The sequence below is a fragment of the Struthio camelus genome, chromosome 1, assembly GCF_040807025.1.
Source record: "Struthio camelus isolate bStrCam1 chromosome 1, bStrCam1.hap1, whole genome shotgun sequence".
Taxonomy (NCBI): Eukaryota; Metazoa; Chordata; class Aves; order Struthioniformes; family Struthionidae; genus Struthio; species Struthio camelus.
The window spans coordinates 13,520,898-13,548,404 of NC_090942.1; the positions used below are offsets into that span (position 1 = coordinate 13,520,898).

Genomic DNA, 27,507 nt, shown 5'->3' on the forward strand with positions numbered 1-27,507 from the left:
CAATGCACTGTTGTGCTGGCATCAGCTGTGCAAACTGACTCGGAGATGCAGTCAGATCTGCGAAGGATGGTCCCGCAGTACCGGGGTACAGCAGTGACTCTGACATCAGTAATTCCCGAGGCCACACAGCATCCCCTCTGTTGTGGTGACATCACTGTTTTGAGAGATGTACAGTGAATTCAGCCAAAGAACTGTTTTGTTTTGTTTTGTTTTGTTTTTTCAGGTCTTTTACAGCAACATCCTGTAAATTATTTTCAAGGACGTAATCTCAGGCAGAGTTTCACCTGAATGATTCAATTCTGTGTCACAACACCCCTCCAAATATATAATAATTTTTCTAATCATGATCTGTTAGAAATAATCCGTTATAAAATAGTAGTATGCATATTATAGGTAGCGCCAGTAACTGGTTGTTAAAAGTGTTCAATAGGTAGTAGTATAAAATTGGTTATGAATGTCAATAATTTCACCAAAGGCCAAATGTTTATGATAAAGTGCTTTTATATGTGTATGGGTCTCTGTAGGTATGTTGAGGATGTAGCTCTTTCTCTCTGTACATATTTTTATATATATATATATGTGTGTGTGTGTATGTGTGTGTGTGTGTGCATGGAATAAACATGAATGTAGCTATATAAAAATTGAGTTCATTTCAGAAAAATGGCTTTTTTTTCCAAGAACTAGACCTTGGCCAGGGGGAGGTAGAAGAACTATAATATTACTTAATCGTATCAAATATTGGTACAGATACTTCGCTGAGGAGCTGCATGCTGTGGAGCTGGGACTTTTAAAGAGAGGGTCAGTCTGGTCCCAGGGGTATGGATTTGCCTTTCGCATGAAAAAGTACATCCAAATGTGGATGTTAACCTAATTTTACACATGTTAGAATTAGTTTTCATCCACTACTACTTCTGTTTTTCATCCACTACTACTTCTGTAGTAGTGGCACTACTGGAGAGAGTCCAGCGGAGGGCTCTAAAGATGATGAGGGGACTGGAGCACCTCTCCTCTGAAGAAAGGCTGCGAGAGCTGGGCCTGTTCAGCCTGGAGAAGAGAAGATTGAGAGGGGATCGGCTCAATTTCTACAAGTATCTGAAGGGGGAGTGTCAAGAGGATGAGGCCAATCTCTTCTCCGTGGTGCCCAGCAACAGGACAAGAGGCAACGGGCAGAAACTGAACCAGAGGAAGTTCCATCTGAACCTGAGAAAAAACTTCTTGACTGTGAGGGTGACAGAGCATTGGACCAGGTTGCCCAGAGAGGTAGTGGAGTCTCCTTCGCTGGAGATATGCAAAACCCGTCTGGATGCGATCCTGGGAAACATGCTCTAGAGGACCCTGCTTGAGCAGGGAGGTTGGACTAGATGATCTCCAGAGGTCCCTTCCAACCTCAACCATTCTGTCATTCTGTGATCCTGTCCTGAATATCTTTTATCTTGGGTTGACAGAAAAAGCCAGGCTTTCCCCGAATTGGTTCTTCTGCCAAATAAGTGCTGGAGTGGCACTGACACAGAAATCAAGACCTCTCACTTGCTTGCTCTCTCTTTCTCACATAACTGGTCCAGCTGAGGTGAAGTGTCAGAGCAAGGGCTGGAAAGCCAAGGGACCGGAACAAAGGTCCTGAGGCAATGGATATAATATGATGTGCTATCTAGGTAAAGGCTTTATCAGAAACTGTTTGCACAGTGCAAGCACATCAGATGCATGTAGGCTGCCTTAAATCTATCATTTTCTGAATTTGTAATTTTCCTTTTCTGGTGTATAACAGATGTCGTATAAGGGACTCGAAGCAACCGCCCTCTGAGTCAAAACTGACAGGAGAAAATCAGTGCATTAGTCTGTGTTGATAGCCTTCTATCAGTATCATGAAAGCAGCCCTCTCCAGTTGACAAGCAGAGTGGTGCATAATACCTCATGCAGCGTAGCTGTATCTGCTTCAACAGACGTCAGCAAGACTTCGATTCGTTCTAGCAGCAGCAAATTCTATTCCCAAATCTTATATTTAGTACAGGCTACCATGAAGTTTTTGTGACCTCTGTTTGGGCTCTGTAATAGCAGTTTTTAGTGATGGGTCACGTATTGAACGTACTCCCTCAGATTTATTTAAATTTCTCATGCTTTGTAACCTTGCCATTCTATTAAAATCCTGATTTAGATGGAAAAGAGGGAAATCACTTTAAGCTAATACAATTTTTATTTCTTCTTCTTTTACCTCTTTACATTTCAGTCAATTTGATGCAATGGTATTCATTTGCCATTGGATGGGTGCACGCTTTGTTCTTCTGTGTTTGAATTAGGCGGCGCGTCTGTTTTTTAATTTGGAAGAGCGAGGGATTTGCGGAAGTTGCAGAATGCTCACATAACTAATTTCTCTTTTAATGGAGGCAGCTTTTAATCTCTTTCACGTCTTGTTGGTATCTGAGCACATCTGCGTCTTACTTAGGTATTCTAATTCTTTATTATGCCTCCAGAGCATCCTTCCCAAATGAATTATATCTGTGCAAGTGAAAAAAAAGAATATATTATTAGTCATCTTAACCGGCTTTGCTTTTGTGCACTCCCTTTAACCATGAGACAACATGGAGATAAGTGCGTTTGTTCTAGTTCTCTTTGTAGTTTGGAGAGGGGGGAAATTCTTCCAGCGAAAGAAATTTTGGGGAGTGGGTCAGAACCCAGTTGGGACAGTATTTAATTAGGATCCGAAATAAAATCTGACTAGATTCCAGTGAAGGAAAAGCACATCTGTTATGTGCAAGCAGTTCTTCCCCTTGAGTGCAGAAAATTCACAATTGGACCTAAACCTCATATTTGACCTTGCTGATTTTAATGAGGATGATTTTCACATTTTTTAAATGCTAGGACACAGTCATTAATAAATTTGGAGAGCATGGTCTTTGTAAGATTACCTGGTGGCATGCAAGGAGTGCAGCATGTATGGAAATGCCTTTCAATTTCCTTAGCAGTTGTGTGGGGCAGTAGCCAATGATACCCAAAGGATTTATTCTGCATTTTCTCTGAACTGTGATCTTTCTCCCTCTATTGCTGCTAGTCTTTGCTTTTTCTTTATTTCCGTGTTACTTCAATCCACCACCATTTCCACTCTTCCCAGCCCTCTTTGTGCTGGTTTCTACCCTTCCAGGCCAGTTTCCACAGATCTCTGGAAAAATGCTAAGGGAGATCTTTCTGATATCAGCAACATAAAGCTGGACATAGAGGCGGACAATCTCAGCCCCACCAGAGTGCAGGCTGTGGTGCGCCGTCCAGTCAAAGCAAACATGGCTGTAAGAAAATGTGCCACATTTCATCTTTTTATGGTCATCAGCAACATTGTATTAGAGAAACATTCATGTTTGCTATATATATTCATATTGCCTCATAATCCAAAACACACTCTCCAGTTTTGAGTCTTGACAGACTATTGATTCTCTTTCTGAATCATTATTACTCTTTGTAAAGCTAGCTGTATTTGAATATTTGAATACATGTCAAAATCTGCATAGCTTTGTTTTCCGACGGTATCTTTAGATGAATTCTACTAGGAGTGCTTTAAGGTGCTTGGGGGCTTAATTTTTACTGCTTTAATTTAGCCTGCTAGTCATTGTAATAAGTCCTGGCGATTGGTAAAGTCTGTGAAAGAAAATGGATATGACTACCCCAAATACCAAACGTAGTGTCCTCTCCGTTTATGATCTTTATCGTAAGGCATCGCATAATATAGTGTAATCTATTACTAGTATAAAATTAGAAGAATAATATTATAATTATGATATTTTGTAGTCGTAATTTTTAACAAATTGTTTACAATTATTCTAAAAGCTAACTAAGTTTCACAGATTAGTCTATTGTTCCTCGAGCAGGTACACGTTCTCCCAGCTATATAAATATACATTGTAAACCCCATGAAATCAAAACATTCCAGTCACATAAACGCAGAATTCATTCACCCAGTTGTGCTTCACTTTCCTGGTAGGACACTATTATTTATAGTGATGTCTCCCTTGTTAGTGACAGCAGACCCATATTTGGTTTGAGTGATTCACAGAGATAATTTTGGGTTTCTTTTCATGAACCTGTAACTTCTTGATTATGCTAAATGCAGAAAGAATTAAAATAGACAAGGAGACCTGCTTTCATTTTTGTACCTGGGGTTATCTGATTTTTTCATTTAACCTTAGATGGGTTTCTTGGGATTGCAATGCTTATTTTAGAATTAATGACTATGTCATTTCACTATATTTCTAAAAATCACTCATATACAGTTGATACCTTATTGCAGTTTTTCTCTGGAAATTGCTTTCTGGTGGGGCATGTATGTGAGTGATGTGTGCACACAAGTCTGAGTAATTAACAGTTTCATACTAGAACTGTCATAAGAAGCAAAAAGAGCAAAAGCAGTTTTAATATCAGCCAGCATCCATTTTTAAAACATTAATTTTTGGAGCAAGATTCAGTGATATATTCTAGGTTTTTTATACCTGCCTGAAGCAGGATAAGGTTCTTAGTCATCCTAGGCAATTAGGCTGGTTTACAGATGTTTTTTAAAACTAGGGAAGAGCAGGGCAAGCCATGCACACTAAAGTTTCCTTTCTGCTTTCTTCAGCGTTCTGCTGTTGTCATTCATATCCAAATTCCTCCTGCTCCTTCTGTTCCCACATCCCACAATACACACGCTCTTCCAGACTAATGCTCTGCTTCACATGCACGTATCTTAGTTTTACTTTCCTCATGCACTTCCTCATACAGTGGATAGTTCCTAGAACCAAGCTAATGAAATAGCTGTCCTACTTCCCACCATTTTTCACAGGGCAGGCTTACCAGGTAAGGGTAAGTGGTGCGTGAAATATGCTTGAGATAAATTCTCCATGAATCGCTTTCTGTCAATATGGCAGAATTTCTATCAATATCTTCCTTTGGATGGAACAACTTGCCTTCAATTTCTGATGGAAATGAAAACAATATACTCTGAGGAGAGATGGCAACGTCTACTCTGTTGGTAGGAGGACAGAAATGCTGTATAGGAGCAAGTGACAGTAAGTGGAAGCCATCTTACTTGAAAGCAATCTGGACGCTGGATTCTTTTGAGGGAAAATTAGATATAATGACTGTTTCCAGAAAGGCTTTTTAACCAAAGGCCGCCCGTAGGATCATTCTCCCTGAGAACGTTAGGAGACGGCAAGCGTTCTGAGGGACTGCCTTTTCAGTCTGAACAAATACAGAAGTCTGATGCGGGATCACAGTCATTCGTAATAAGCTGTTTTAATTTACTTTACTCATTAACTAAGTAACAAATAAAGATATTCAAATATCCAGAAAATTAATTCTTTACTGAAGGGGAAGATGTGGTCTGTTGTTATACATAACAGAGCATGAATCCCTCCTTTATATGTAAAATCTGAGATTCCACTATTGAGCTGTAGTTGGTATATTCATAGTGCAGCTTAGTTTGTTGCAAGGGTTGGGATTGAAGCATTAAGCTGAACCCCTGCATTGCACTGGAAAATGATAAATATTTGCCCTGAAGTGGTGTTATTGTTGCTTAAGTATTTATTGTAGTAGGAAAGAACAGTCACAAACAAATTTATTACTCTGCAGGGCTCTATTATTCTGTAAAAGAGTAATGAAAGTTTTAGTTGTTGTCTCAGAAAGCTTATAAACTAAAACCGAAAATAGAGAAGGTGAATGAGATAAATGAGGCAGAATAGCTACTGGGAGATTGGATAATCCTCATAGAAGGAGAATGTGTTTCTTAGGTATGCCGCAATAATGGGGCAAAGTGACTTTTGCCTAACCACTGTCTTATAAAGTAGGTGAGTTTTAAAGAAGGCATTTGGTGGGGCTTTTCTTAATGATTTTGCCTCCTCTGTCCCACCATCAAAATATAATGCAAGCTGAATTTTGTGGTTTCAAATCAGTGTAGTATTCAGGAAAGAGTTTGAAAAGAAAAGATAAATTATTCAGTAGAGAAGGCATTAAATTGTTTTGCAAAGAATAAAAATATACTGCCCTTGAAAATGAGTGCTCGACAGGGAAATAGGCTCTTGAGATATTAAGATAACGTTTGCTTGGAAGGGAGGTCAGTTTGATAATGGATTACCCTCTATTAACCTGGAAAAATACAGTAAAACCTGAGAGAACCATAAGGAACTCTATTCTTTCTCTTTGCAACACAGTTTTAAAGCAAGCCATATATTTGTACTTGCATAATAAACTATTGATTTACTGTCCCTGTGTAGGAATGATGTTAGAAGTATTGGTAAGTTTTCTGTTTATGATTTTACTATCTCCTGAAGGGAGAAGAAAGAGGCAGTACATGGGACAAGCACGATGAAAAGGTTGAACAGCCTTTGTAAAACTCCTGAGTAGAAACTGATCCGTGTTCCAGCCATGCATTTGCATCAGATATTTCTTAGTGAACTGATAATCAAAGATGACCCCATATTAAATGCACTGAGGTATTTGAATGTACTAGGTTATTTGTAAAATTCCACATATTTAGCTGGGAATTATTTCACTGGTTTGATGCATTTAAATTGGTCATGCTATGAATATGATACTTTCTATATTTAATTTTGTATAAAAGCATTAACCCTAATATTCCAGCCATCTTTGGAAATATATGACTTAAAGCTGATGGTTTCAGGGTGCTGACCTTGTAAATCTTGTTGAGCGCTTTAAACGTGCAGCAAGATTTGAGGGATGGTGTATGTGTACCTATAAATATAAATACACACAGACAAACATACAGCTATTCTGAATTTCTGGTTTAGCAAGGCAGTAGATGCTCTAATAACCAGGATGAGTCAATGAATGAGCATGCAGTTCATTGCAGTTGGCAGAATCAAGGATGTAAGATGTTTAGCCAGAGTCAGATTCTTCAGCCTAAGGTTTGTGAGAGAACTGATAGTGTTAATAGCAGTGCCGGGGCAGCAGTAATTGGAAGCATTCCTCATGGGAAGTATTTTGACACATTATATTATAATAGAGTGAACTTGCTAAAGAGGATAGGATGACAGCAATTTCAGATGTAGTGCCTAGAATCTGGCTCTGAATCCATGATTGTGCTCTGAAATGAACACCCAGATTTTCAAAAGTGCTGCATGCTGGCAGCTCCCATTGAGTTCAGTCAGCAGAACCTGGACCTGGGCAGCGAAAACACACAAGTTCTGCAAACCAGACCTTTTGATCCTATAACTCAGTTAATGACCTGTCTGACAGCAAAATCACAAAGAGGTGTGTGATGACCTCAGAGAGTCAGCTGCTGAAGTTAGGCACGAGGATGAGCACTGTTTGTGAGCCTAGCAGGAAAAGCAGAATATTACGCAAACAATGTCGAAAGTTATGGCCCTAGTGAATAGTTATCAGAGGTACGAATCTGTCCCAGTTCTGGCAGTATGATCCACTGCAGTTACAGGGAGTGTCTTCAGAAACAGTAATATCTGTAAAATCAAAATGAAATTTCAAGTTCTACCTCTATAGGTTAAAAATGTAGGCAAATCCTACTTCTCTGTCTTTTCACAGTTTTTTAAGTGTTTGACTAAGTGTTTTTACTTTCGCTAAAAACTAATTTAGTCTGTGACTAGTTGTTTATTGTCCTTATGGTGTCAGCATTATTTAAACAAAGAAAAAGAGCGCTATTAACCATTTCAGGTCACCAGAAAAAAAAGTGACTGCTCAATACTAAAAATGCCCCGTTAAATAGATATTTCAGCGTACAGAGAAAGACATTTATCATTGTGCTGCAGCCCCTTTGAAAATGCTCAGTCTAGTTCTTTGCATCATTCGTCTCCCTCTTTCCTTCCCAACAGTTTATGGCAAGAATTAGCAGTTGCAATGGCATGCTGTCAGCAATGCTGCTGCAAATGTCTTTCCGTTGGGAGCACGTGGCAAATTGCCCGGCTTCCCAAGCAGTGACAGGGGCTGCTTTGTATTTACCTCGTGCTCTGCCATACCGTTGTGCCTTTAGGCTGCGGGGAGGCTGGCTGGGCTACTTCCCCCCTCCTGGGAGCCGTTACCTAGATAAATGTGATGCTCTGCATTCAGAAATAAAATGTTGTATGTACAGAAGCAAATGTGTTGTAAATTTTGACCTCCTTTTCCTGAACAAAAAGGCAGTTTCATTTCTACGTGAGCCTCTGCGCACAGTGACACATTTCAAAGTGATTCTGAAAAGCTGTGCAAACATGGCACGCATTTTTTGTCTTGCTCTTCGGATCTGCTGCTGTTTGTCACACAGTTCATTCACACCAGATATTTCAGGATGAGAAAGCAGTTCCTGCAAACAAAACCTAGACAGAATAGGTTTATATAATTTGTAAATAAAAGGCTACCTTGAGAATTGGACCTGTTTCTGTGGTCTTACCTCCAAATTACTTATCATCTTTTAAATAATTATGTTTTATAAATTGGCAGTTTTAGCACCACTGCTACACTTTCAGATGCCTGAGGAGGTGAAGAACTGTCTAGCTTGGAAGAGAATCTGCCTGCTTTTGGGCATTTTATGAGCAGCATTCATTTAAGTATTCTTCTGCCATTGCTTTACTTACATTTTTAATCTGCAATGTTTCATGTTTACTGGATCAGCAAATAATCAAGGTCTTTAGATTTTCTTGGAATGTATTTTATTCCTCTCCAGAAAAGTTAAATGCCTCTATTTAAATAGCTTTTACAACTATATGCAAAATACAAACGAAATGTAAATAGTCTCGTCTACTAATCCGCATCTGCCTGGGTGTAATTACATGATACATGCTGGTTAAGCACAAAAATGTTGAATGCACAGCTTTTTAATTAGGCATGTGCATTGGGTCAGAGTAGAATTAAAATGGGTTCTAAAAAACTGATTGTGTAAAAATGGCACCTGCTTACTCAAGAAATCTGATTCTTATGTAAAGTTACAGTCACATGTCCATGTCAAATTCTTCTGTTGGCCTTGTGGAGAAAGCAAAGGTCTGGGCTAGCATGCAAAGAATTATTCTGCCTCATATATCAGGTGTACCAGTGATGGGGACAAATTTTAGTTTGAGTTAACCACTTGCGTAATAAACCGTTGTAGAATTACTGACTTGAAAGAGCTGATTTACACCTGTTGCTCAGGGTTAATTAAAGGAAAAGTTGAGCCTGTCTAGTCTAAGTCTGAGTGCCTGAATGGCAATAAATACATTTTGATTTCACTTTTGTCAGTTTTAGTAACTTCTTAATCATTTTTATATTACTCTGTATGTTTAGGGTTTTTTTCCCCCAAACCTCAGTTCCCAGAGTCATGTGACTGAAAGGAGGCTCTGTAGATAAAAGTTACCTGTCAGCTTCACAGAGTTTGTCAGCAAACGGGTAAAACTTTTTATATACAGATATATTTTAATGGGTTATTCAGTGTTCTCACATATTAGCAAGCACACTTGAAAGTATTTCGGAGTACAGAGGCAGCTATGCATTATGACTCCCAGCAGCTCTTTTTAATTCACTGTGGCTGCCACATACTGTCGATCAGATAAAATTGTCTTAAAGCTAATAATAAAATGGTCAATTTTAAATATACAGCTTTCTTCCACTCTGTAACTGTGGCTTTTATGTGCGTGAACTCCTCTCCGAGTTACGCCTCTCAGTACATTTTAGCAGTTAATTTAATGTTCCTTTTATAAAAAATGTTACACTTTTTTTGGCAGCTATTTTAAGTGTTTCAGTATTAACATGCAGCAGTTATCTTACACTACAATATCCTTTAAGATGTGATTATAATTCAATCATTTTCATTTTAAAAACAAAGGCAATTATGTAATTAGTTTTAATAAACAATAAGTAATTACATGGTTCGGTTTACTTTTTCTTAGGTCTAAAGTTCACGCAACATATGCATATGCAGAATTTTAAGTATATGCTCCCCACCAAATCACAGTTTCTGTAGAATTATTCTAAGAACGTGGACATGGATACTATGAGCCTCATCCAAAGCCCATCAGAAGCAACAAAGAAGTTTCTGCTGGACTTTGAATGTGGCCGAAAATTAACAACTACGATCCTAATCTGTATTTTATCTCTGAGTTCAGACTTTAAGGTCTAAAGGAGACTAACTAATAACGAGAAGGGCAGTCCAGGAGACAATTCAGTTCACTGAGGTAACATAAAAATTCCAGCTAGGGAACCGAGTGCCCAAGAAAGAGTAATAATAAGAAACAACTGAAGTGTTTGTATAGAAGTGGGAGGAGCATGGATAAAAAAATTGAGGCATTTTACGCAGCGATAACAAAAACAAGGTAAAAACCATAACTGCAATCACTGAATAGTAGGGGTTCTTCAGAAAAATGGGAAATAGTTGGTACTATTGCATGAAACATTAAGATATGCTTTCTGTGGTTTTCTGTGAATAGCATTCACAAATATTTAAACCAACTCTGTTGGCCTTTTTCTCCCTAGATCTTTGTATGAATCACAATCTGTGCACATGCAATTAAATGCAATTAACAATGTTAGATAGCCTGATCGTGTGAGAACTGACCATTTCATTTTCGCGTGGGAACAGCCCTTGCCTTTTCTCTGGTTTGCTTGATTAAATCTTTTGATTGAAGTAGTTGAAAGACATAATTCCATAAATACACTGGAAGCAATTCCACACAAACCACCTCCTCTTCCCTAAATCATTCTCATTTTATTATTGAATTTTGAAATACCGCTAAAAGACATTAAGTTATGATAAGTCAATTGTTGAACTGTGTACCGTGTGGACACCTTGCAGTGTAAGTCTGTATAACTGATCTTTTTTCCTAATTAATAATAGAATATTAAGATCTTCACTTACAAAATATTTTAACTTGTGGAGTGTTCTGACAAAATGACTTTTACCTTTGTTATAAAGATGCAAATTGTATTATTAAAATGGAAACAGACTGTAGGTCATCAAATAGTTCTGAATATTGTTTGTAGTGATTATTCATTTTTATTTTAATATGTATGATATCGTTGCCATAAAAATATTTAAGACTATAAATATATAGATCCACTCTCATAACAAAAAGGAACTTATTTCTGAACTTTTAATTAACAGTAACTGGTTGCTGCAATATGGAGACCCATAAATAGCATATTGACTATACTTTTTCCTCATACATGCTGTGACTGTATAATGCACGAGACAAGATTTTGAGCTAAAAGTATTATCTTTATTTGACCATAGCTGGAAATATTAAAGAGACTTTCAGAGGTATGTCTAAATTTCTCCAACTTTGTCAGTAGGGCTAATAAAAGCTGTTATCCCTACCTACAGAAGTTGTCCTGCCATTGCACTTACACCATCTTGGCTATAGGAAAATACCACTAAATGGCTCTGCAATATACAAAATACAGTTTAGTTCATGCCTAGAATAGGAAATGACCATAGTAGTCCTTGATGTCTAATGGCAAAAACTAGCATGTAATAGAAAACTGTCAGTATCATGTTCAATGCAAGATGTACTTTCTCATGCACATGCATGCACAGGCTTACATCCCTAATCATTGACTCTTAAGTCCATGGGTACTTACCATTTTCTTTCTTTTTTTCTTTTATTCTTCACCAAACAATGACATGTCTTGACAACAAACCCTCCAAATAATCTTCCATTGTATAGTTAAAAAAAAAATCATGTCTAGACTACACTGAAAGGAGTAGGAAAAATAGGGAAGAAATGTTAAGAAAAGGTATGTTTCTGGATCCAGCTTAATTATAGTTTCTGTGAGCTTCCACAGAAGAAAACAGTCTTGCCATTGTCTTCCTATATCATGCTTGTAGGCAGGCAAATTTTCATTTTCTGTCTCACTATGTGAGTCTGAGTTTTGGTCTAATTTATTTCATTTTTTTAGTAGAGTAACGATCCCTTTGCTTGATCTCATTAAAAAAATTGCATTCCTTTAGTGCCTACAGTAACTGAAGTAATCTCATATTGTCATTATTTTTTCTTCTCTTTCCAGGTGATGTCATTGTCTATATTAATGAAGTTTGTGTCCTTGGACATACCCACGCAGATGTAGTCAAACTCTTCCAGTCTGTTCCTATTGGTCAGAGTGTCAACTTGGTGCTATGTCGTGGATACCCTTTGCCCTTTGATCCTGAAGATCCTGCCAACAGCATGGTGCCACCCCTTGCAGTAATGGAGAGGCCTCCGGTAGTGGTAAATGGAAGACATAACTATGAAACTTATTTGGAATACATTTCTAGGACTTCTCAGTCTGTTCCAGACGTAACAGATCGACCACCACACTCCTTGCACTCCATTCCAGCAGATAGTCAGCTTGATAGCACATTCCCACCACCTGCCCATGATGATAATGTATCAATGGCTTCTTCTGGGGCCACACAAGCTGAACTCATGACCTTAACCATTGTGAAAGGGGCCCAGGGCTTTGGCTTCACTATAGCAGACAGTCCTACAGGACAGAGGGTGAAGCAAATTCTAGACATTCAGGGATGTCCTGGTTTGTGTGAAGGTGACCTCATTGTTGAGATCAACCAGCAGAATGTACAGAACCTGAGCCATGCAGAAGTAGTGGATATACTTAAAGAATGTCCTGTTGGAAGTGAAACTTCTTTGATTATCCATAGAGGAGGTAAGTTTGGAAAGTCTGTGCAATTACGAAAATGTGTGTAAAAGGTTCTAAACCATAAGTCCTGCGTATACTCCCTACATCCTTCTGTACTAGATTGGAAATTAATTTCTGTGTTTTGGGAGGTAACACCATTGGTTCTGAAAAAGTGTATCTGCAATTAAGTATCCTAGGCAAAATGTAACAGTTTATTATATATTCTTTTTTGTGTTTTGAGTGTCAACTTCTGTGTAAGTGTAAAGCCAACTAGAGTATTTAAGGGCCTTTTAGCCCTTAATACTTTGTATGACACTTGCAGCAAATTTGTATAGTCCCAACCCAGTGTTGCAAGGTTAAGGTATAATTGGGTATATTGAATAATTAAGGTAGATCAAAATCAGTCTGTCAGCTCTTCACAAGATTGCTGGTTTTGATCAGCCGTTTTGCCTCCTCCTTCTCCTTCTTTTTAAAAGCATGGTTCAACAGGCTTTTTTGTTTCTTTCTTGAGAGCAAAGATCCATAGAATGCTTTTTCTCTGTTTTTAAAAAATAGCTTCTTGCAACTTCATTTTTCTATCAAACTGACACAGTAAGCCTGAATATATGCCACTGATGCAGAGAGTCGAGAGTAATCTGCAAGGAAGCAATAGTGACAGAAAGTCATAGTACTTTGACAGTGATCAGTAATTTCATAACTTTTAACATTTTAGCCATACAGATTTTCTTTGACAGTTTGTGATGAACATCCGTCACAATATATGGTTACCTGAGGTGGAGAATAAGACTGAATTTCTTTAATCAAAGATCATAGTTCCTCTAAAGTCATTTTTATGTCACTGAATGGTACTTGGCACTTCAAAAAAAAAAGGATCCTATACAAAAACACTTAATACAGTAGAGGTTGAGAAGGAAATCTTTAGTGTTTGTTTATGCCAAATGTTTGTCATTCTAAAACCTACAAAGCCTTAGAACAAACCAAGGCAAAGAAATCTGCTAACATTTCAAAAAAATGCAGAAATAATAAACATCAGGTGATTTAAATGTCTGTAGATACAGATAGTCAATAAAGTATTTTTCATAATAGTATGTAAAAGAATGATTTATAGGAGACAGAATCTGGCCCTCTTTGGAATGAAAGGTGATTAAGAGTGATGAGTAAAGGTGACTTGATGTTGTGGTTATATATGAAGTTGTATTGCAGAGGTGTTGTATTGGTGTTAAATCTGCTTTTATTTAGCAACTGTTAAAATGTAGACGAGTGGGGTAAGCAACATTTTTTTCTGAAGATGTTGACAGATAAGGGAGGAGAACCGCATAGCAATAAAGAGTATAAAGGCGATTAGAAGTGTTAATGTTACCTCAAAAGATGGAATTTTATTTTGAAAAATGCAAGCTAATATTTGCTCTCAGGCAAATAATTCTGAATACCAATCTTCAGAGAGAAGTGGAGTGTGAAATCCAGTATGCTGAACAAGCCTGTGTGATAATAGAGAGCAAAATAGATATTGCAGCTGGACAGTAGCAAAAAAATATCCTGAAGCAGCAACACACTTGAGCCCTTGGACGTAATTCCGCTCAGTCAATAGAATTTCTTCTTACAGCTTAGATTCATGAGCAAAACATAATAGTTTAACAAGTTACTGTACATTAATTGAGCTGTGGTTACTTTCTACACATCACTGTTGCAAATAGGATATACTGCACTTAACCTCAACCCTCAGTAAAAGCAGTATAAAGTTACACTGTCTTGCATTTTGTCAGGCCAAACATGGAGACAGAGATAGTTACAATGGCTCAGCTGACACAAAATGCTATGTCCAAATGCAGTAACTTGTTCAGTGAGTCTCAGCCCTCTGTTACTGGGGTTTTTGTTTGTTCTCTTTGGAGAATGCACAGGAGAGAAAGAGAACATATTTCTTTCATGGCAAAGCAATGACTAAGACTAGAGCAGCTGCTTGGAAGTACTAGAAAGTGATAAAAACTTAAAAGAGTATGATTGTCAATGCTGTAAAATAAATTTCAGTGGTTATAATGGGATGATACAATGGGTTTATGATCAAAAATTTCTGGATATCAGAAATAATTCAGAATAATCAGAATATTTTTTCTTAATACATTTTCTTAATATTTTTTAGTCTCTGGAATAGTCTCATTAAAGAAAAAGTGGAGGCCTATCTTGTTTGAATGATTCAATACTAAACAATGAAAAAATATGTTGTATGAGACAAACCTGCTCTACCACAAGGATAGCTAAATCACAGTTTAACAGAAATATGAGAACTGTCCTTTCACAAATTCATAGGAGCAGGGAGTTCATGTGACCAAGTATACATCTACAATACCTATGCTAATCTTCATGTCTCCTTTTACAGTCATTCAAGAGAAACAGGCATTTCTGGGTGCAATTCGTATCATTCCACTGTAGATGTTTAAAATAAGTCAGTTAAAAGCAATTGCTTTGCCTATCTGACCGTAAAAGGAATTGAAGATGACTAACTCAGATGCCAATGTCTATAACATATCCCACAGCCTATGACTAAGAAACAGATGTTATGATTTGGTCATGTGAGATAACCTGAATACAAAATAAAATTCTAGTATTTAGAGAAGCCTGCTATGATTCTAAAATATTTAATCTGTGGCATTGGTGAAGCAAGGCAAAACTTCTCGTCACTCATGGATCCAATTTTTATTTTGTTCCTTTGGATGCATGATTACAGTTGAATGATATCATCGCTTTCCATCATTACCTTGTGCATCTGGTCTTTTACATCTTGTTTTTAAGATTAAGAACAAAGTAGTGTTCCTACTTGTGGAAGAGGGAGGTTATGTTTGTGTAAGGTCATGTGTTGCCTTGTAATGTATTATGTCACTGATATAAATGTGGCCTGACTGTGTAATTCACTGTGACAAATCCTTTTTGTAATTGACTTAATTTCTCTTGCTCATCCGGCAATCTCATCTACATCGTAAACACAAACAGATGAACACAGGCTGAGATATAGTCTCACTATAAGAAAAAAGCCTCTTATGCAGAAATAAATACTGTTCCATGTAACAGCATGGGATAGCATTTAATGGGATGGATTAGCTCTCTCACACTTAGGAGGTGGATATTCAGGGGAAATAAAAGTCTTTGTATTTCAAAAAGGTGAAGGGGAATGGCAGTACTCAAATTTAAAGAGACCACAAGAGGAAACATCTGAACCAACGGCAAACAGGCATTTGTCATGGGATGCAGTTCAATGCTTGACCAGCTGGAGGAAGTCCCACTGAATTTGTATTGTACTCATTTTAAAATTATTTCTAAAGCTGCAGCAGTAATTTACCCGCTTGTTTGATGCTTCTAATTCTTGGCTATGCCATACATCCAGAAAAAACAGTTTAGGGAAATGGTACGTGTGTATATAGCAGAAAACAGAGCATCGTTTGCTTGGATGAAGGCTAGAATACTTTATCACAAGAGAGCTTAGGATCTTTTTTTCTGTTTATTAGTCAGATTCTTTGCTGAATACACATGCACTACTTGATTCAGTTTCTTTGCATCTTTTCTTGGCTGCCCAGACATCTCTATAGTTGTAGCTGACTTCTATAAGCTGAAAAAGATATTCTTCCTGCAAAAAATAAGAGGAAAGTAAAAGATGGGGGGAAGTTTTGCCCAATAATGGGCAAATAAGAAAAAGGAAATAAATAAGAAAAAGGAAAAAGGAAAAGAAAAGAAGAAGACAAGAAAAAAAAAGAGAATGTTTTGATACCCAAGCAGATTTGTCCCTTTCTAGCTTTGCTTCAGCCTCTACATTTAATTCTCAGCTTTTGTAGCATACAGTATGCATTGAGTATAGGCTTCTAGAATAGTTTGGAAGAGCTAATAGTCTTTGTGAACGTGAGTAGAGTAGAGTAGAAGTTCTGCATCAGTCCAGAATTACTGAATGAAGCACTAACATGTCCTCATTAGAAGTGATTGAAGCAATACTTACCAAATTTATGGAGAACAAAATCTTCACTAATTAGGTTGTTAAAAATTGGTTTGGGCATGTTCTACTAAATGAGCCGTCCAAGCACCTGACGTATACCATCTTTTTAAGAAGGTATTTTTGAAATGCATGAATGTATAGAAAGCAGCCCACCCCACAAAGGTGTTTCTATCTAAAAAGAATTGAACATTGAAAAGGTGTAGCAACATCAAGAATGTGTCTAAAATACTGTTGTTAAGGAAATCTCAGGACAACCCAGGGCTAATGTATGAGGCCATGACATCTCCTAAACAAGCACCATGAGAGAAATATTAAAAGTAAAATGCAAAAAATATGTGCTTGACAAGGTTCCTGCATCAGACAGCTGCTTTTTAATGGGGGAATCCAAATGAACTCTGAGAAACTGAAGCTATTAGTACTAAACAGGGCCAGAGAATTGGCACATTGTCCATGTTGCTTAATTGTTAGCACAATCCTGGCATAGAACTGGAATGAGCCAACAGCCACTTTCACCCCAACGTGGTTTCAGAGATAGCATGGTCCAGACACCATGCACAAACAATAAAAATGAGGACATGCTATTTGGGAGACAAAATTTGGAACACAGCTATATAGATGTAAGCTGGGAGAATAAAGGGATGACCAGGGATCTTTCTCAGATTTGGTACAGACCCCAGCAGAAGTTTATAGATCCTTAAGACTGTTAACAGATACCAATAGATCACACGAAGCATCAACGCTTCCCAAAATAGATAGCAATTTCACAGAAAATATCTCTGTGTATTCTAGTGACTAAGCTTAGTCCCTCAAACCTAGCAACTTCAGTGGAAGGAATATTATGCTCTGAGTGCCTTTTCCCTGGACTGAGTCAGCCTCAGATTTACCTCTGTACTGCAGAAATGAACAGGAAATGCCTTTGCTTTTTGCCTTTGCTATAAGATATTTTTTGGTTCCTGTGGACAGGAAAACTGATAACTTGCTTTTCTCCTAGTACTCCTTGCTCCTGAGAATACTGTACAGGATAAAGTTGCAGATGGCACCATTATCCTGCTAACACTAGTCTGGCCCAGGTAGTTCGGATTCCAGCATCTCCTCAGCCCTCTACTGAGGTCTCTGTAGCTTCAACTGCTCCTACAGTTCTTCATTCAAAATGTTAGGAGAGTGCCTGGTGCAAGCCCTGTATCTCATGGCTTGCTCATCTCCAATTCAAGACTTGACAACAATATTGAGGGTTTGAAGAGATGAAATAATTAGGTGGATGGGTTAGGTTTTGCATTTGGAGCTTATGGAGGTTTTCAGTTATCCTTGACTGCCATTTGTTCTTCAAAGAAGAAGAGTTCGCTGGACCAAGCAAGGTTTATTTGGCTGCCATTTCTGCCGTAGTCCTCTGACTGAGCGCTCCCTGTTCCTTTCCTCATCGTCATTCCTGAGTCATTGGTGGAACTTTTCCTTCCAGTTAGTGACCCGGCTCCCTAAAGGAACCCAGTCCTGTTTTTGTTGCTTCATGTGGGTACTCTCTTTGAGTTAATAGCAAGTTAATAGCAGTCTGTTCATGCTTTGTTCATGAAGATATGTTTTGTTCTGTTGTCTCTGACAAGAGATACTGGGAGATTCAAGCTCTAGTAGCTCTTCATGCTTCCTCCCATGCAGTCTCCTCTCCAGACAATTACTCCAAATGTGCATGTGCTGTTGATCCTTTTTCTCTTGTTTCTTGTGAGAATTCTGATGTCAAGAGGAACTGAGATCTGTTTGGTATCCTTGGTATCCTTGCCAAGTTCTTCACTGGTCCATCTCTTATTTGGGGGTTAAGGGATACTCGATCCCACATTCTAACGAATGTGCATGTGAACAACACACCTAGAAGGCAATGATGCAAACTTCTTCTATCCAACATGCCACACTAAAACATCCTCTTTCAAGTTTTTCTTCTGATTTATAACCCTATTTTGCCTTGAAACCCCTCTGTGAGGTGCTCTGTTTTTCCTGGGTCTGTCTGCTTTAAAAAACAATGGAAAACATAAAGGTTCATAGGTGACGTTTTTCCTTTCCGTCTCAAAATTATGAGCTTTTATCTATCATCATAAATTCAACAATTTCCTCAGCGTGAGCTCTCTGTAAAAATATCCCTCTCATGCTGGCTTTTGATTTTTTTCATTTTTGTGCTCATTTTTGTTGCTGTTCTTTAGCTAGTAATGACACAAATATTTATTGATCAAAAATATAGTTGGGCATGCTACGTTGACCACTTCATTGACTTTGCTATTAGATGTCATATTCCCCTTCTTTCCCCCCAGCCTTAGCCACTTGTCCCTTCTCACCTTCCCTACACAGAAATCAACTGGTGCAAGATATTTTCGCAACAGTCTTGGGGGAGTGGGGGGCAGTTGTCTTTCCTATGTTAATTGCAGAAATAAAATGTTTGAAAGATTTTTAGAAAATAATGTTATCATGCCAGAAATACTAATTTGCTGTTTTATTAACATAACTCCTGGAAGCACTGCTTTCCAGATTCAGTTTTAGAAGGCGTATGTTGCCTCACAGAGCATTATATTTTTAGCTGTGAGAACATGTACTCTCCTAATAACCTTCAGATAATTTACAACCTTTTTATCCTACACATTGAGATGATTTTATGCTTTGGATTAACTTGAAATAATTTTTAAGCATCCTATTGTTATCCTCTAGTAATCAGTCTGTTTTAATAAATATTTTACAAGTTATAGCAGGTAAAATAAAAAAATTAGTTATGTCTATAGCCTAGTTTATGAAAAGAGACGATCTAAATCTTGTTAGTAAGAGAAATGGTAACATCTCAGTAGCACAAAATGATTAATTTGAACAGAGGGAATCATGGCAGGAGCCCAGTTGCCCTAAAATTCACAACTAATGAGACTTTCATATCTTTTCTTGTATAACTCTGATTAGCAGTGAAACAGTGTGCAATTGCTTCCATATTTCTGAATAAGAGAAAAAGAAACAATAGACCTCCTTAATGAATACGGATTCCTGAAAAAATATACATCAATAATAGTTAGTAGCTATTACACTGTATTAATGGAAGTGGTATTAATTGCATTGCATTTCAAAGTGGTAGTGTTACGGTTTTGCTGCTTCTTTCTTATTAACGTTTGTGCACTGTGTAGTACATTTGTGGATAATTTTGCAACGCGTTAGATAAATCTTTTTTACACATATTGCATAGAAGGTTTTTAATGACTATTAGCAAGCATTTCGTTTCAAAAGTACTTGTATTATTGGTGAAACTGCTTTCTAATGTAGGCTCATATGGTCTGTATTAAATTTGAACAGTGCTTCCAATTAAAACTTACGGGGATACTTATCCTAGGGATATGTGTTCCTAACTCTTGTTGGCATTAAGATGAGTTAGTCTGCACACTGAGTGGAGAAATAGGTCCCTTTAGAAGACCTTTAGTAAAAAGAAATGTGTGTAGTTGTAGATTCTCATCTTGGCAGTTTCAGGTCTAAAGAGCTAACTACCCTTGCTCCAATGGCAATTACGCTGTGAAATCCCTATGCCTAAGACGAGTATACAGTCAGACATTATCATTATTAGAGCTACACAGAGACTTGCCATGCTTCTAGGTTTTGTGCAGAGCTGCAGGAGCTGCCTTCAGGACAGGCAGCTACTTCCCTCCTGCAAAGAGTTCAGCTTCAGCGCACATGAGCGTCTGGTAGCTGTAGCCCCGTCCCTGCTAGAGCACGAGAGCGCTACTGGCAGCACTGCAGACCTATATCAGTCTTACTTATATTAGTGAATGTGTTAATACCAATTGGTGAACAGCTTTTTTGAGAAAACAGAGCTTGGGTTGACTACACTGGAATTTGGCCAGGCCGGGGAAGTCTCTCCTCTGTTCTTGCGAAATATGTTATCAGAAAACTAATCATGTTGTCTTGTACTATATGTCTCAGCTAAAAATGGCATTTTGTGTAGTCGCATACCTCCTAAGCACTGTGCTCAGACGTGGGAGAACCTAAAGAAATGCTGCTGCATGAAGAAACTTGATTTTTACCTAGTTGCCCACAGTGTAGTCTCTGACTGAACCTAGCCTTCCTCAGAGGAGATCTGGGAGATCTCAGCCTGAAAGAGGGAGAACTACAGAGCGCTGGACTCTAAAAAATTACTGACCTATGCTTGTGTACTGAGGCATGTCTAAAGTTTAGTCTAAATGTGTTGAACAATGTTTCTGTTGGTTCAGTATTATGTAATGTCCTATTAAATGACATTTGTTGGGTTTCCAAATCTATTGTCAAAGTACATTGTGTAGACATTGTGACATGGTGATTTGTAATACAGTGCAATGTTCTATAGCAATAAAGTAAGCTAATACACTAAGAAACAAGTGAGTACATTATCTATTGTGCTACAGATATAAGACACAGCACTGCGGAGATGGGAAGGTGTGATTTTCAGGCACTTGCTAAACCATTTAGAACAGCTACGAAACTCTTAGCTCCTACAGTTTACCTATCATCAAGCCAAAATGCAGGAACTAGATTAGTCTTCTAGATGAGATATTTATCCCCGTGTCCCTTTAAACAACTTCTTTTACATTTTTAAAAAGGAAGGAAGGCTTCAACAATGGCTATACTTGCCATCTCTGAGTAATGTTGAACCTTTTTATTTTTTATAAACCAAGAGCATACATTCATTAACTGCAGCACTGCCCTTCTCCGATAGCCTTTGGGTGACTCATAATTCAAACACAATCAAAAACAATGCCAGGGTACATACACCTCTGCTGTGTCACCTTGAGGTTACAATACAAGAATGACAAGGAAGCCAAAACTATTAGGCACAAACTGTGAACATTGACTCCCAAATGTGTCAAAACTTATTTCTAAAATAAATGATTTCCAAAGCCAGATTTGTCATAACTTGGAACAGTGTTTTAGTGTATAAGTAGTGCACTGTGCAGTTCTCTCATTTGGTAAATGAGAAAAGTCTTGACTTTTATTTATTTTGTAGATTTTATTACAATAAGCTTGCTTAGAGATGATAGACTTTTTTGTGCACTTACCTAAGGTCATCTTTTTTTTCAGTTTATATTTCTGTTAAGTGCAAATTATATTTAATGGGCATTTTAGAATAGCTTTTGTCTTATGTAAGCAAGTTTTTTTTGCATTTTTTGTGTTCTAGATAAATGGAGAACTTCTAAATATCCAGTGATAATTAGAAAAAGACTGTATGCAAGAATACAATCAAAGGCTCAACTCCTCTGTACGATAAAATATTTGATAGGCTTTAAATTAATTTTATCAATGGATTACCATTTCCACAATGAGTTGGTTTTCCCCTAGCAGAGAAGTTTGCTAATGTTTTCGAGGTAGAAATAATATTTATAACAATAGTATAGTTTTTCTTAAAGTATGAAAATACATTAAATAATACTTCAGGGATTAGTTAGCATCTTAGAGAAGTTTTGCTGTTTGTGTGAAATGCCACAGTATTCTCATATATTTTAATAGCTTAAATAAATACATTTTTCAATAAAAACTCAACATCTTTTTCTCACTATCCATGTGAAATTGTTTCTGCATTTTAAACTACTTGTTCTAAATAAATATGATTATTTTTAGGCATCTAGGGCCAAATAGTACCTCTCTACCTCAGTATAAATACTGTCATATCTCGTGAAGGAGCTCAGAGGGAATCTTAATCTGCTCCTTAAAGAAAGAAGAATGAGCAGTAAGGAAATTTGCTCCTTTTTATTTTCTAAATATGATCCTGCTGGCATAGTATAGTGTATTTTAATATTGATTTAATTAATTAATTTAAATAATTCATTTTAATATATTAATGTATTGTATTTTAAGGCTCATGCTATTTAACATGTAGTGTTCTCAGCAATAAGTATCAGTAGTTATTAAGAGTAGATGGGAAGTTTCTGGCAGATAAATTCTACATTGTAACCAAACACAATGATCGATGGGAGGTCCTAGAGCAATCCAGAAGGGAGTCTAGGGAAAAGAAAAGTCTATAGGGCTTTGATCTGGGGTCAGTGAGAGTTAACAGATGTAGAGCCAAAGATAGTCATCCCTGTCCAGCTTCTACCCCTTCTTCAATAGCTTTTTCCATGCTTTACCCAACTGTTTCCTCAATCTCTACCTTTATTTTAACATCTCTCTCTCTCATTCTGGCTCCAGTTTCCTTCATTCCAGCAGTTCAGATAAATCGTCATTTTTGATGTCAGACCAGTCTTTGAACCTAGCGTTGCTTGCAACAGGAGGTTAGTCCAGATGAACTCCAGTTGTATCTTCCAATCTAAACATATCGATTATTCTGTGATTATTATTCTTTCTCATATTTAGCAGCCCTGTGGGCCAAAAGAGAGGATCTCTGACTGAACACATGCAGTCACCATCAGGATAGTTGTAAATTTCCTCCACGGTGCTTCTCAGGGGAAAAAGATGGAACTGCAGCATCTTGTTTGCAGGCTTGTTCCTCCCTGTTGACTATAAAAGCATTCAAGGTTCACATATGGAAGTTTTATATTTACATTTGATCAAAGTCCCACCTTAATTGTATGAAAGTTAGATTTCTAGTCCACGCTAGCCGTAATAGTTCCCTCTGTACTGAGTGGTGGCAAATAGGCACCTGTAGAGGTGTCCCGTCATTTACTTCAGTCATTTGCCTCCATGGATTGTTCTCTGAGAATGTCCATCGTGCTGCTTTGACTGTAGGGAAGCCTGCCTGATAAGCTTAGTGCAGCCAAAGCTACATGAGATGAATCCTGCTCATATACTGAAGGCATACACAGAACAATAGAGGGCCTTATCACAGAAGTTAGAATTTGTTTCATGTCCTACAGCTAAACCTGGAATGCTGGTTTTTTGCTACCATAGAAAGCGATTTGGATTTGTTTATAAAAGGGTAGTTATCAATATGGATTTGCATAAAATAGATTCTTTCAAGTTAAATATATATGTATTTATTTAACAAGGTTACAAATTTGATTATAAAATGTAATGGTTATGATATAATGGATTTTCGTAAGGCTTTACTTGCAACACCCCCACTTGTTATTTAAAAATAGAAAGAAATAAAATTAGCATGGCACACGCTGAATGGAAAAACTGGGTAACTGATTGGCCTGATAATGTAATTATAAGCAGGAAATCACTGAGAGAATATAGTTTTAATGAAGTTCCCCCAGGATAAGTTCTTGCCTTCTATCTATGTAACACTTTTTATGAAGATCCTGTAGAAAGCATAAAATCAATACTGATTAAAGTTTGCAGATGGCAGAAAGACTGGTAGAGTGGATGACGTTGTTAAAGAACAACGTAGAACACTTAGTATATTAAGCGTTAGCAAACAGGAAGCATTTTCATGTAGTCACTGTAAATTAATTCCTGAAACACAGAGGAAAGAATGTAGTCCAAAGTTGCCAAAGTAGCTATGAAACGATATGGATAATCAGCTGAGCGTAATAGTGCAAAAAATTAAATTCAGAGTAATTTCTTAGAGTATGACTTATTGTTTATATGTTTTTTATCAACACGATGCTGTTGGTATTTTCTTGCATTTATTATGCATGTTAACAAGATCAGAGACCCTCTTCCAGATCATTTTTGCGTGCTTCTTAAGGTCATATCTATTTTTCCATCTTTCTTCCATTTTCCATGTTTATTTCAAAATTAATATGTGGCACTTCATTTTACCACATGGAGATCAAGCCTGTTGCAGAAATCTTATCTTTACTTAGAGTTTCTATTATTGGTAGTGATGAGCTGAAACTTGGGATTTCTCTAGGATATTTCATGCAGTTCTTTATTAGCAAAAGTACTGGCCAATTCAATCACTCGTGTGCAAGGTAGATGGGAAGGGGTTTACTGTAACACCCAGGTCCTGCTATAAGTGTCATTTATGGTGCAAGCATTTAGCTATATCTTTTGAAAATTTATTTTCTGTCAGCTGTCATGCAAGCATTTGTTCATAGAAAGCCTGTAGAAATGGGAAAAAAGACCTGGCTTGGGAAAAGTGGTTTAAAATGGAGCTGAAGGGCTAAAAAATAGATAGTGCAGAATTAGAGATTCAGAAAAGAGGTTTTGGTCATGTCAACAGTTCTTGAAATTCATATTCTAGGATGATTGCTTTTCTAAATAGAAGAGAAGTACATTCCCTGATCTGTAACATTCATGGTACTGGAGTCTGTTGCCTATAAATCTGCTTGAAAGTCATTTATGGTTAATATGAGAACATATTTACTTAAAACAGCTAGAACTATCCTCTTGGTCAAGTAGAGAGTGGCAGAGTGATGGACAGCAGCTGTTTGATTTCTTCCAAGTGTATACGCTACGTTCCTCTAAGACGTGCTTAGATCAGGCAGGTCCTGCAGGAGTGAAGGCAGGTCACTCCTACCTGAGATCCTACTCATGGAGAGATGCTTCCAGGGACTGCAGAATTTGTCCAAAGGAAAAAGAAATCACAGCAAAGAGCAGGAGGTCTGCAACTTACTCAGGGCACCTGCTGAGAAGAGCAGGGAGCAGACAGATAGGCCTCAGTGGGGACGAGATGAAAAACTTTTGGGGACTGGCAGGGACTGTACAGAGTTGGTTGTGACTCAAGAATTCATTGTTTTGACTGGAAACAAGGACCTGGCATGTAAGGACATGGAGAGTAGGGCAAGCCATTCAGAAACTCCTTTTGCTTCTATATTCTTTACCTAATCATTTTGCATTTTCTCTATTTAAAAGTAAAGCCTTATGGTGGGGGAGGGTTGGTTGGTTGGTTGGTTGGTTGGTTGGTTGGTTGGTTGGTTGGTTGTTTTTAAAGCCTTTGGAGCTTTCTGTAAGAAGAATTCTAGGCAGGTCCCGCCTAAATCTTCAGCTAACTTGGGATCCCATTTCAGTTGGAAAATAAGCAACAAATCAAAACCAGCTACGTTGCCAAGACTAAAAAGTAATTTCTTCATCAACATCCCAAAGTGGCACATTCTGCCCATCAGAAATCAAAGGCTAGAATGCTGGACATAAGGACTGATGGTGCTTTTTCTTCTGAGAAATAACTCCAAGATCATTTTGGTGCTGTTTAAATCTTAGTTAGTAATGAAGAAACATACAGAAATTTCAAGGATTTCAGAGATTTTTACAAAAAGGGGAAAATATACCAATTCTACAATTTAGGGTGATAAAACACAAAGATAGTATGCATCATTGTAATTATGTAGTCAGAAAATGAACCCAGATAGGAAATATACTGCTCCTCCTTTTCCAAAGCTTTCCTTTTGCTGCTTAAATCTCCAAAGGCTATATTTGGAAATATATAGAGAGCTCAAAGCATAGTACAAATAAAAAAAATAATCGTGGTTTAGAATGCAATATAATATGTAGGAAAACATGCATTTGGGAATTCTATATTGAAAATGATTTTGCAGATTAAGCCCAAAAAATTTAGTAAAGAAAAAGTAATAAATGCCTCTGAAATTTTGTAGAGGGGGGACTAAATCGAGCACCTAGAGATTAATTATTAATTCTGAAGATTTCACAGACTTTTTTTCTGCACCCCTCTACTATCTGTGGTGTAATAAAGAACTCCAAGATATGTAATAAGATAGGTATTTTTGTCATTAAATCAAAATATATTTATAGCAAAGTGCAGTTATATAAGTTGCAGTTCAGTTGTACTTCTAACTTGTTCATACTGGTAAAGGGAGGAATATAAATTCATTGCTATGTTTGTGCGCAGAGGTACTCTGTTTATTCATTAATATGTGATAACTATTTGCACACTTGTATTTCAAGTCTCATTAACTGTAAATAAGCTTTATCAAATTGAGGGCAATTACAGATGTTCCTCACATCTCATATTTTGGGTCTTTCTTAATAAAGCACAACACTTACACAACTTTCAGAACATCCTTCGTGGAAAAACTAATAGAACATTTGAAAATATTTTGTTTGGTTTCTGCTAATATTTTAAAATTCAGCAAAAATTTCTGAATCACTAAATTCTGAAGAGCTGGATATGTAATTGAGTTGAAGCTAGAATGGGATTGGAATTGGTTTCTTCCAGCCTATGAAATGTTACCAAATCCGAAAAGCTTCCTACCAAGACTGAGTCGTAGACCTTTTAGAAAAAAATCGCTAAAGAGAACACCCCTTAAGAAAGAGAGCAGCTTAGTCTGGAACTGCTAGATGACTTATTTATGCTATGAGAAACAAAGGCATGCTTACCACAGAAAAATTTATCTCAGGCTCCATGTTATTCTGACCATCTAGTACTAAGTGCAAGCTAGCCTAAGTTGTCTTCACAATACTCTGCACTCAGCATCCAAAAGTGACTTAAGTAGAAATAGCAGTTTAGGTTTCTACATGGGGTTTTTTGTGTTGTCTTTCTTGTTGGAGCCATTTCATGTGTCATAAGCAATATCAAACCGGTTAAGAATACAGTTGAAGTCTCTTCTGCGGTAAATACAAAGGTACACATTAGGCACAGCAGCCATGAACCTCAGTTACATAAGTCCTAGACAAGTGATGTAACCACTCTTTGATGATGGTAGGAATTTTACCTCAAATTTAACCAGAAATTTCATCTCTTTTTTTAAATTATATTATCAATGCGTTCTGCAAATGTAGCTGCTTTTCACAAAAATGGCTTTAGTGAATTACCATTCTTCAGTGAAAAATCCCCTTGTCAGAAGATTACTAACAAGCTCTAATGTAAATTAACCTTTTTCTTCCTCTTCCCTTGAAGTTGTAAGCCATTTGTCATTGATCCTGATGCAATGAAGTATAGTTTTGAGGTTAGCTCAGAAGAGCTAAAAAAAAAGAAAAGCCAATTGCATAGTCCCCTACAAACTATTGCCAGCCATAGCTGATTGCATTCATACAGCAGCATATCTATATGATGCTTGGGTGAAGAGCGTAGATCTAGCTTTGGTGTCTTATTAATTACCTGCTGTTTGGGGAACCCTAAAAAAAAAGCATATGTCAAGTCCTATTTGATGACCTCCAGTGATTAA

At 37.4% G+C, this 27,507-nt stretch overlaps 1 protein-coding gene across 11 annotated transcripts in view; it reads left to right on the forward strand.

Moving 5' to 3' along the window:
• Nucleotides 1–27,507, forward strand: part of MAGI2 (membrane associated guanylate kinase, WW and PDZ domain containing 2) — a 757,526-nt gene that overhangs the window by 620,002 nt on the left and 110,017 nt on the right. For all 11 annotated transcript variants that reach the window (XM_068924402.1, XM_068924568.1, XM_068924499.1 and 8 more), the window contains one exon: nucleotides 11,938–12,573. In XM_068924402.1, the coding sequence (XP_068780503.1) occupies nucleotides 11,938–12,573 (636 nt within the window). The remainder of the gene's footprint in view (nucleotides 1–11,937; nucleotides 12,574–27,507) is intronic.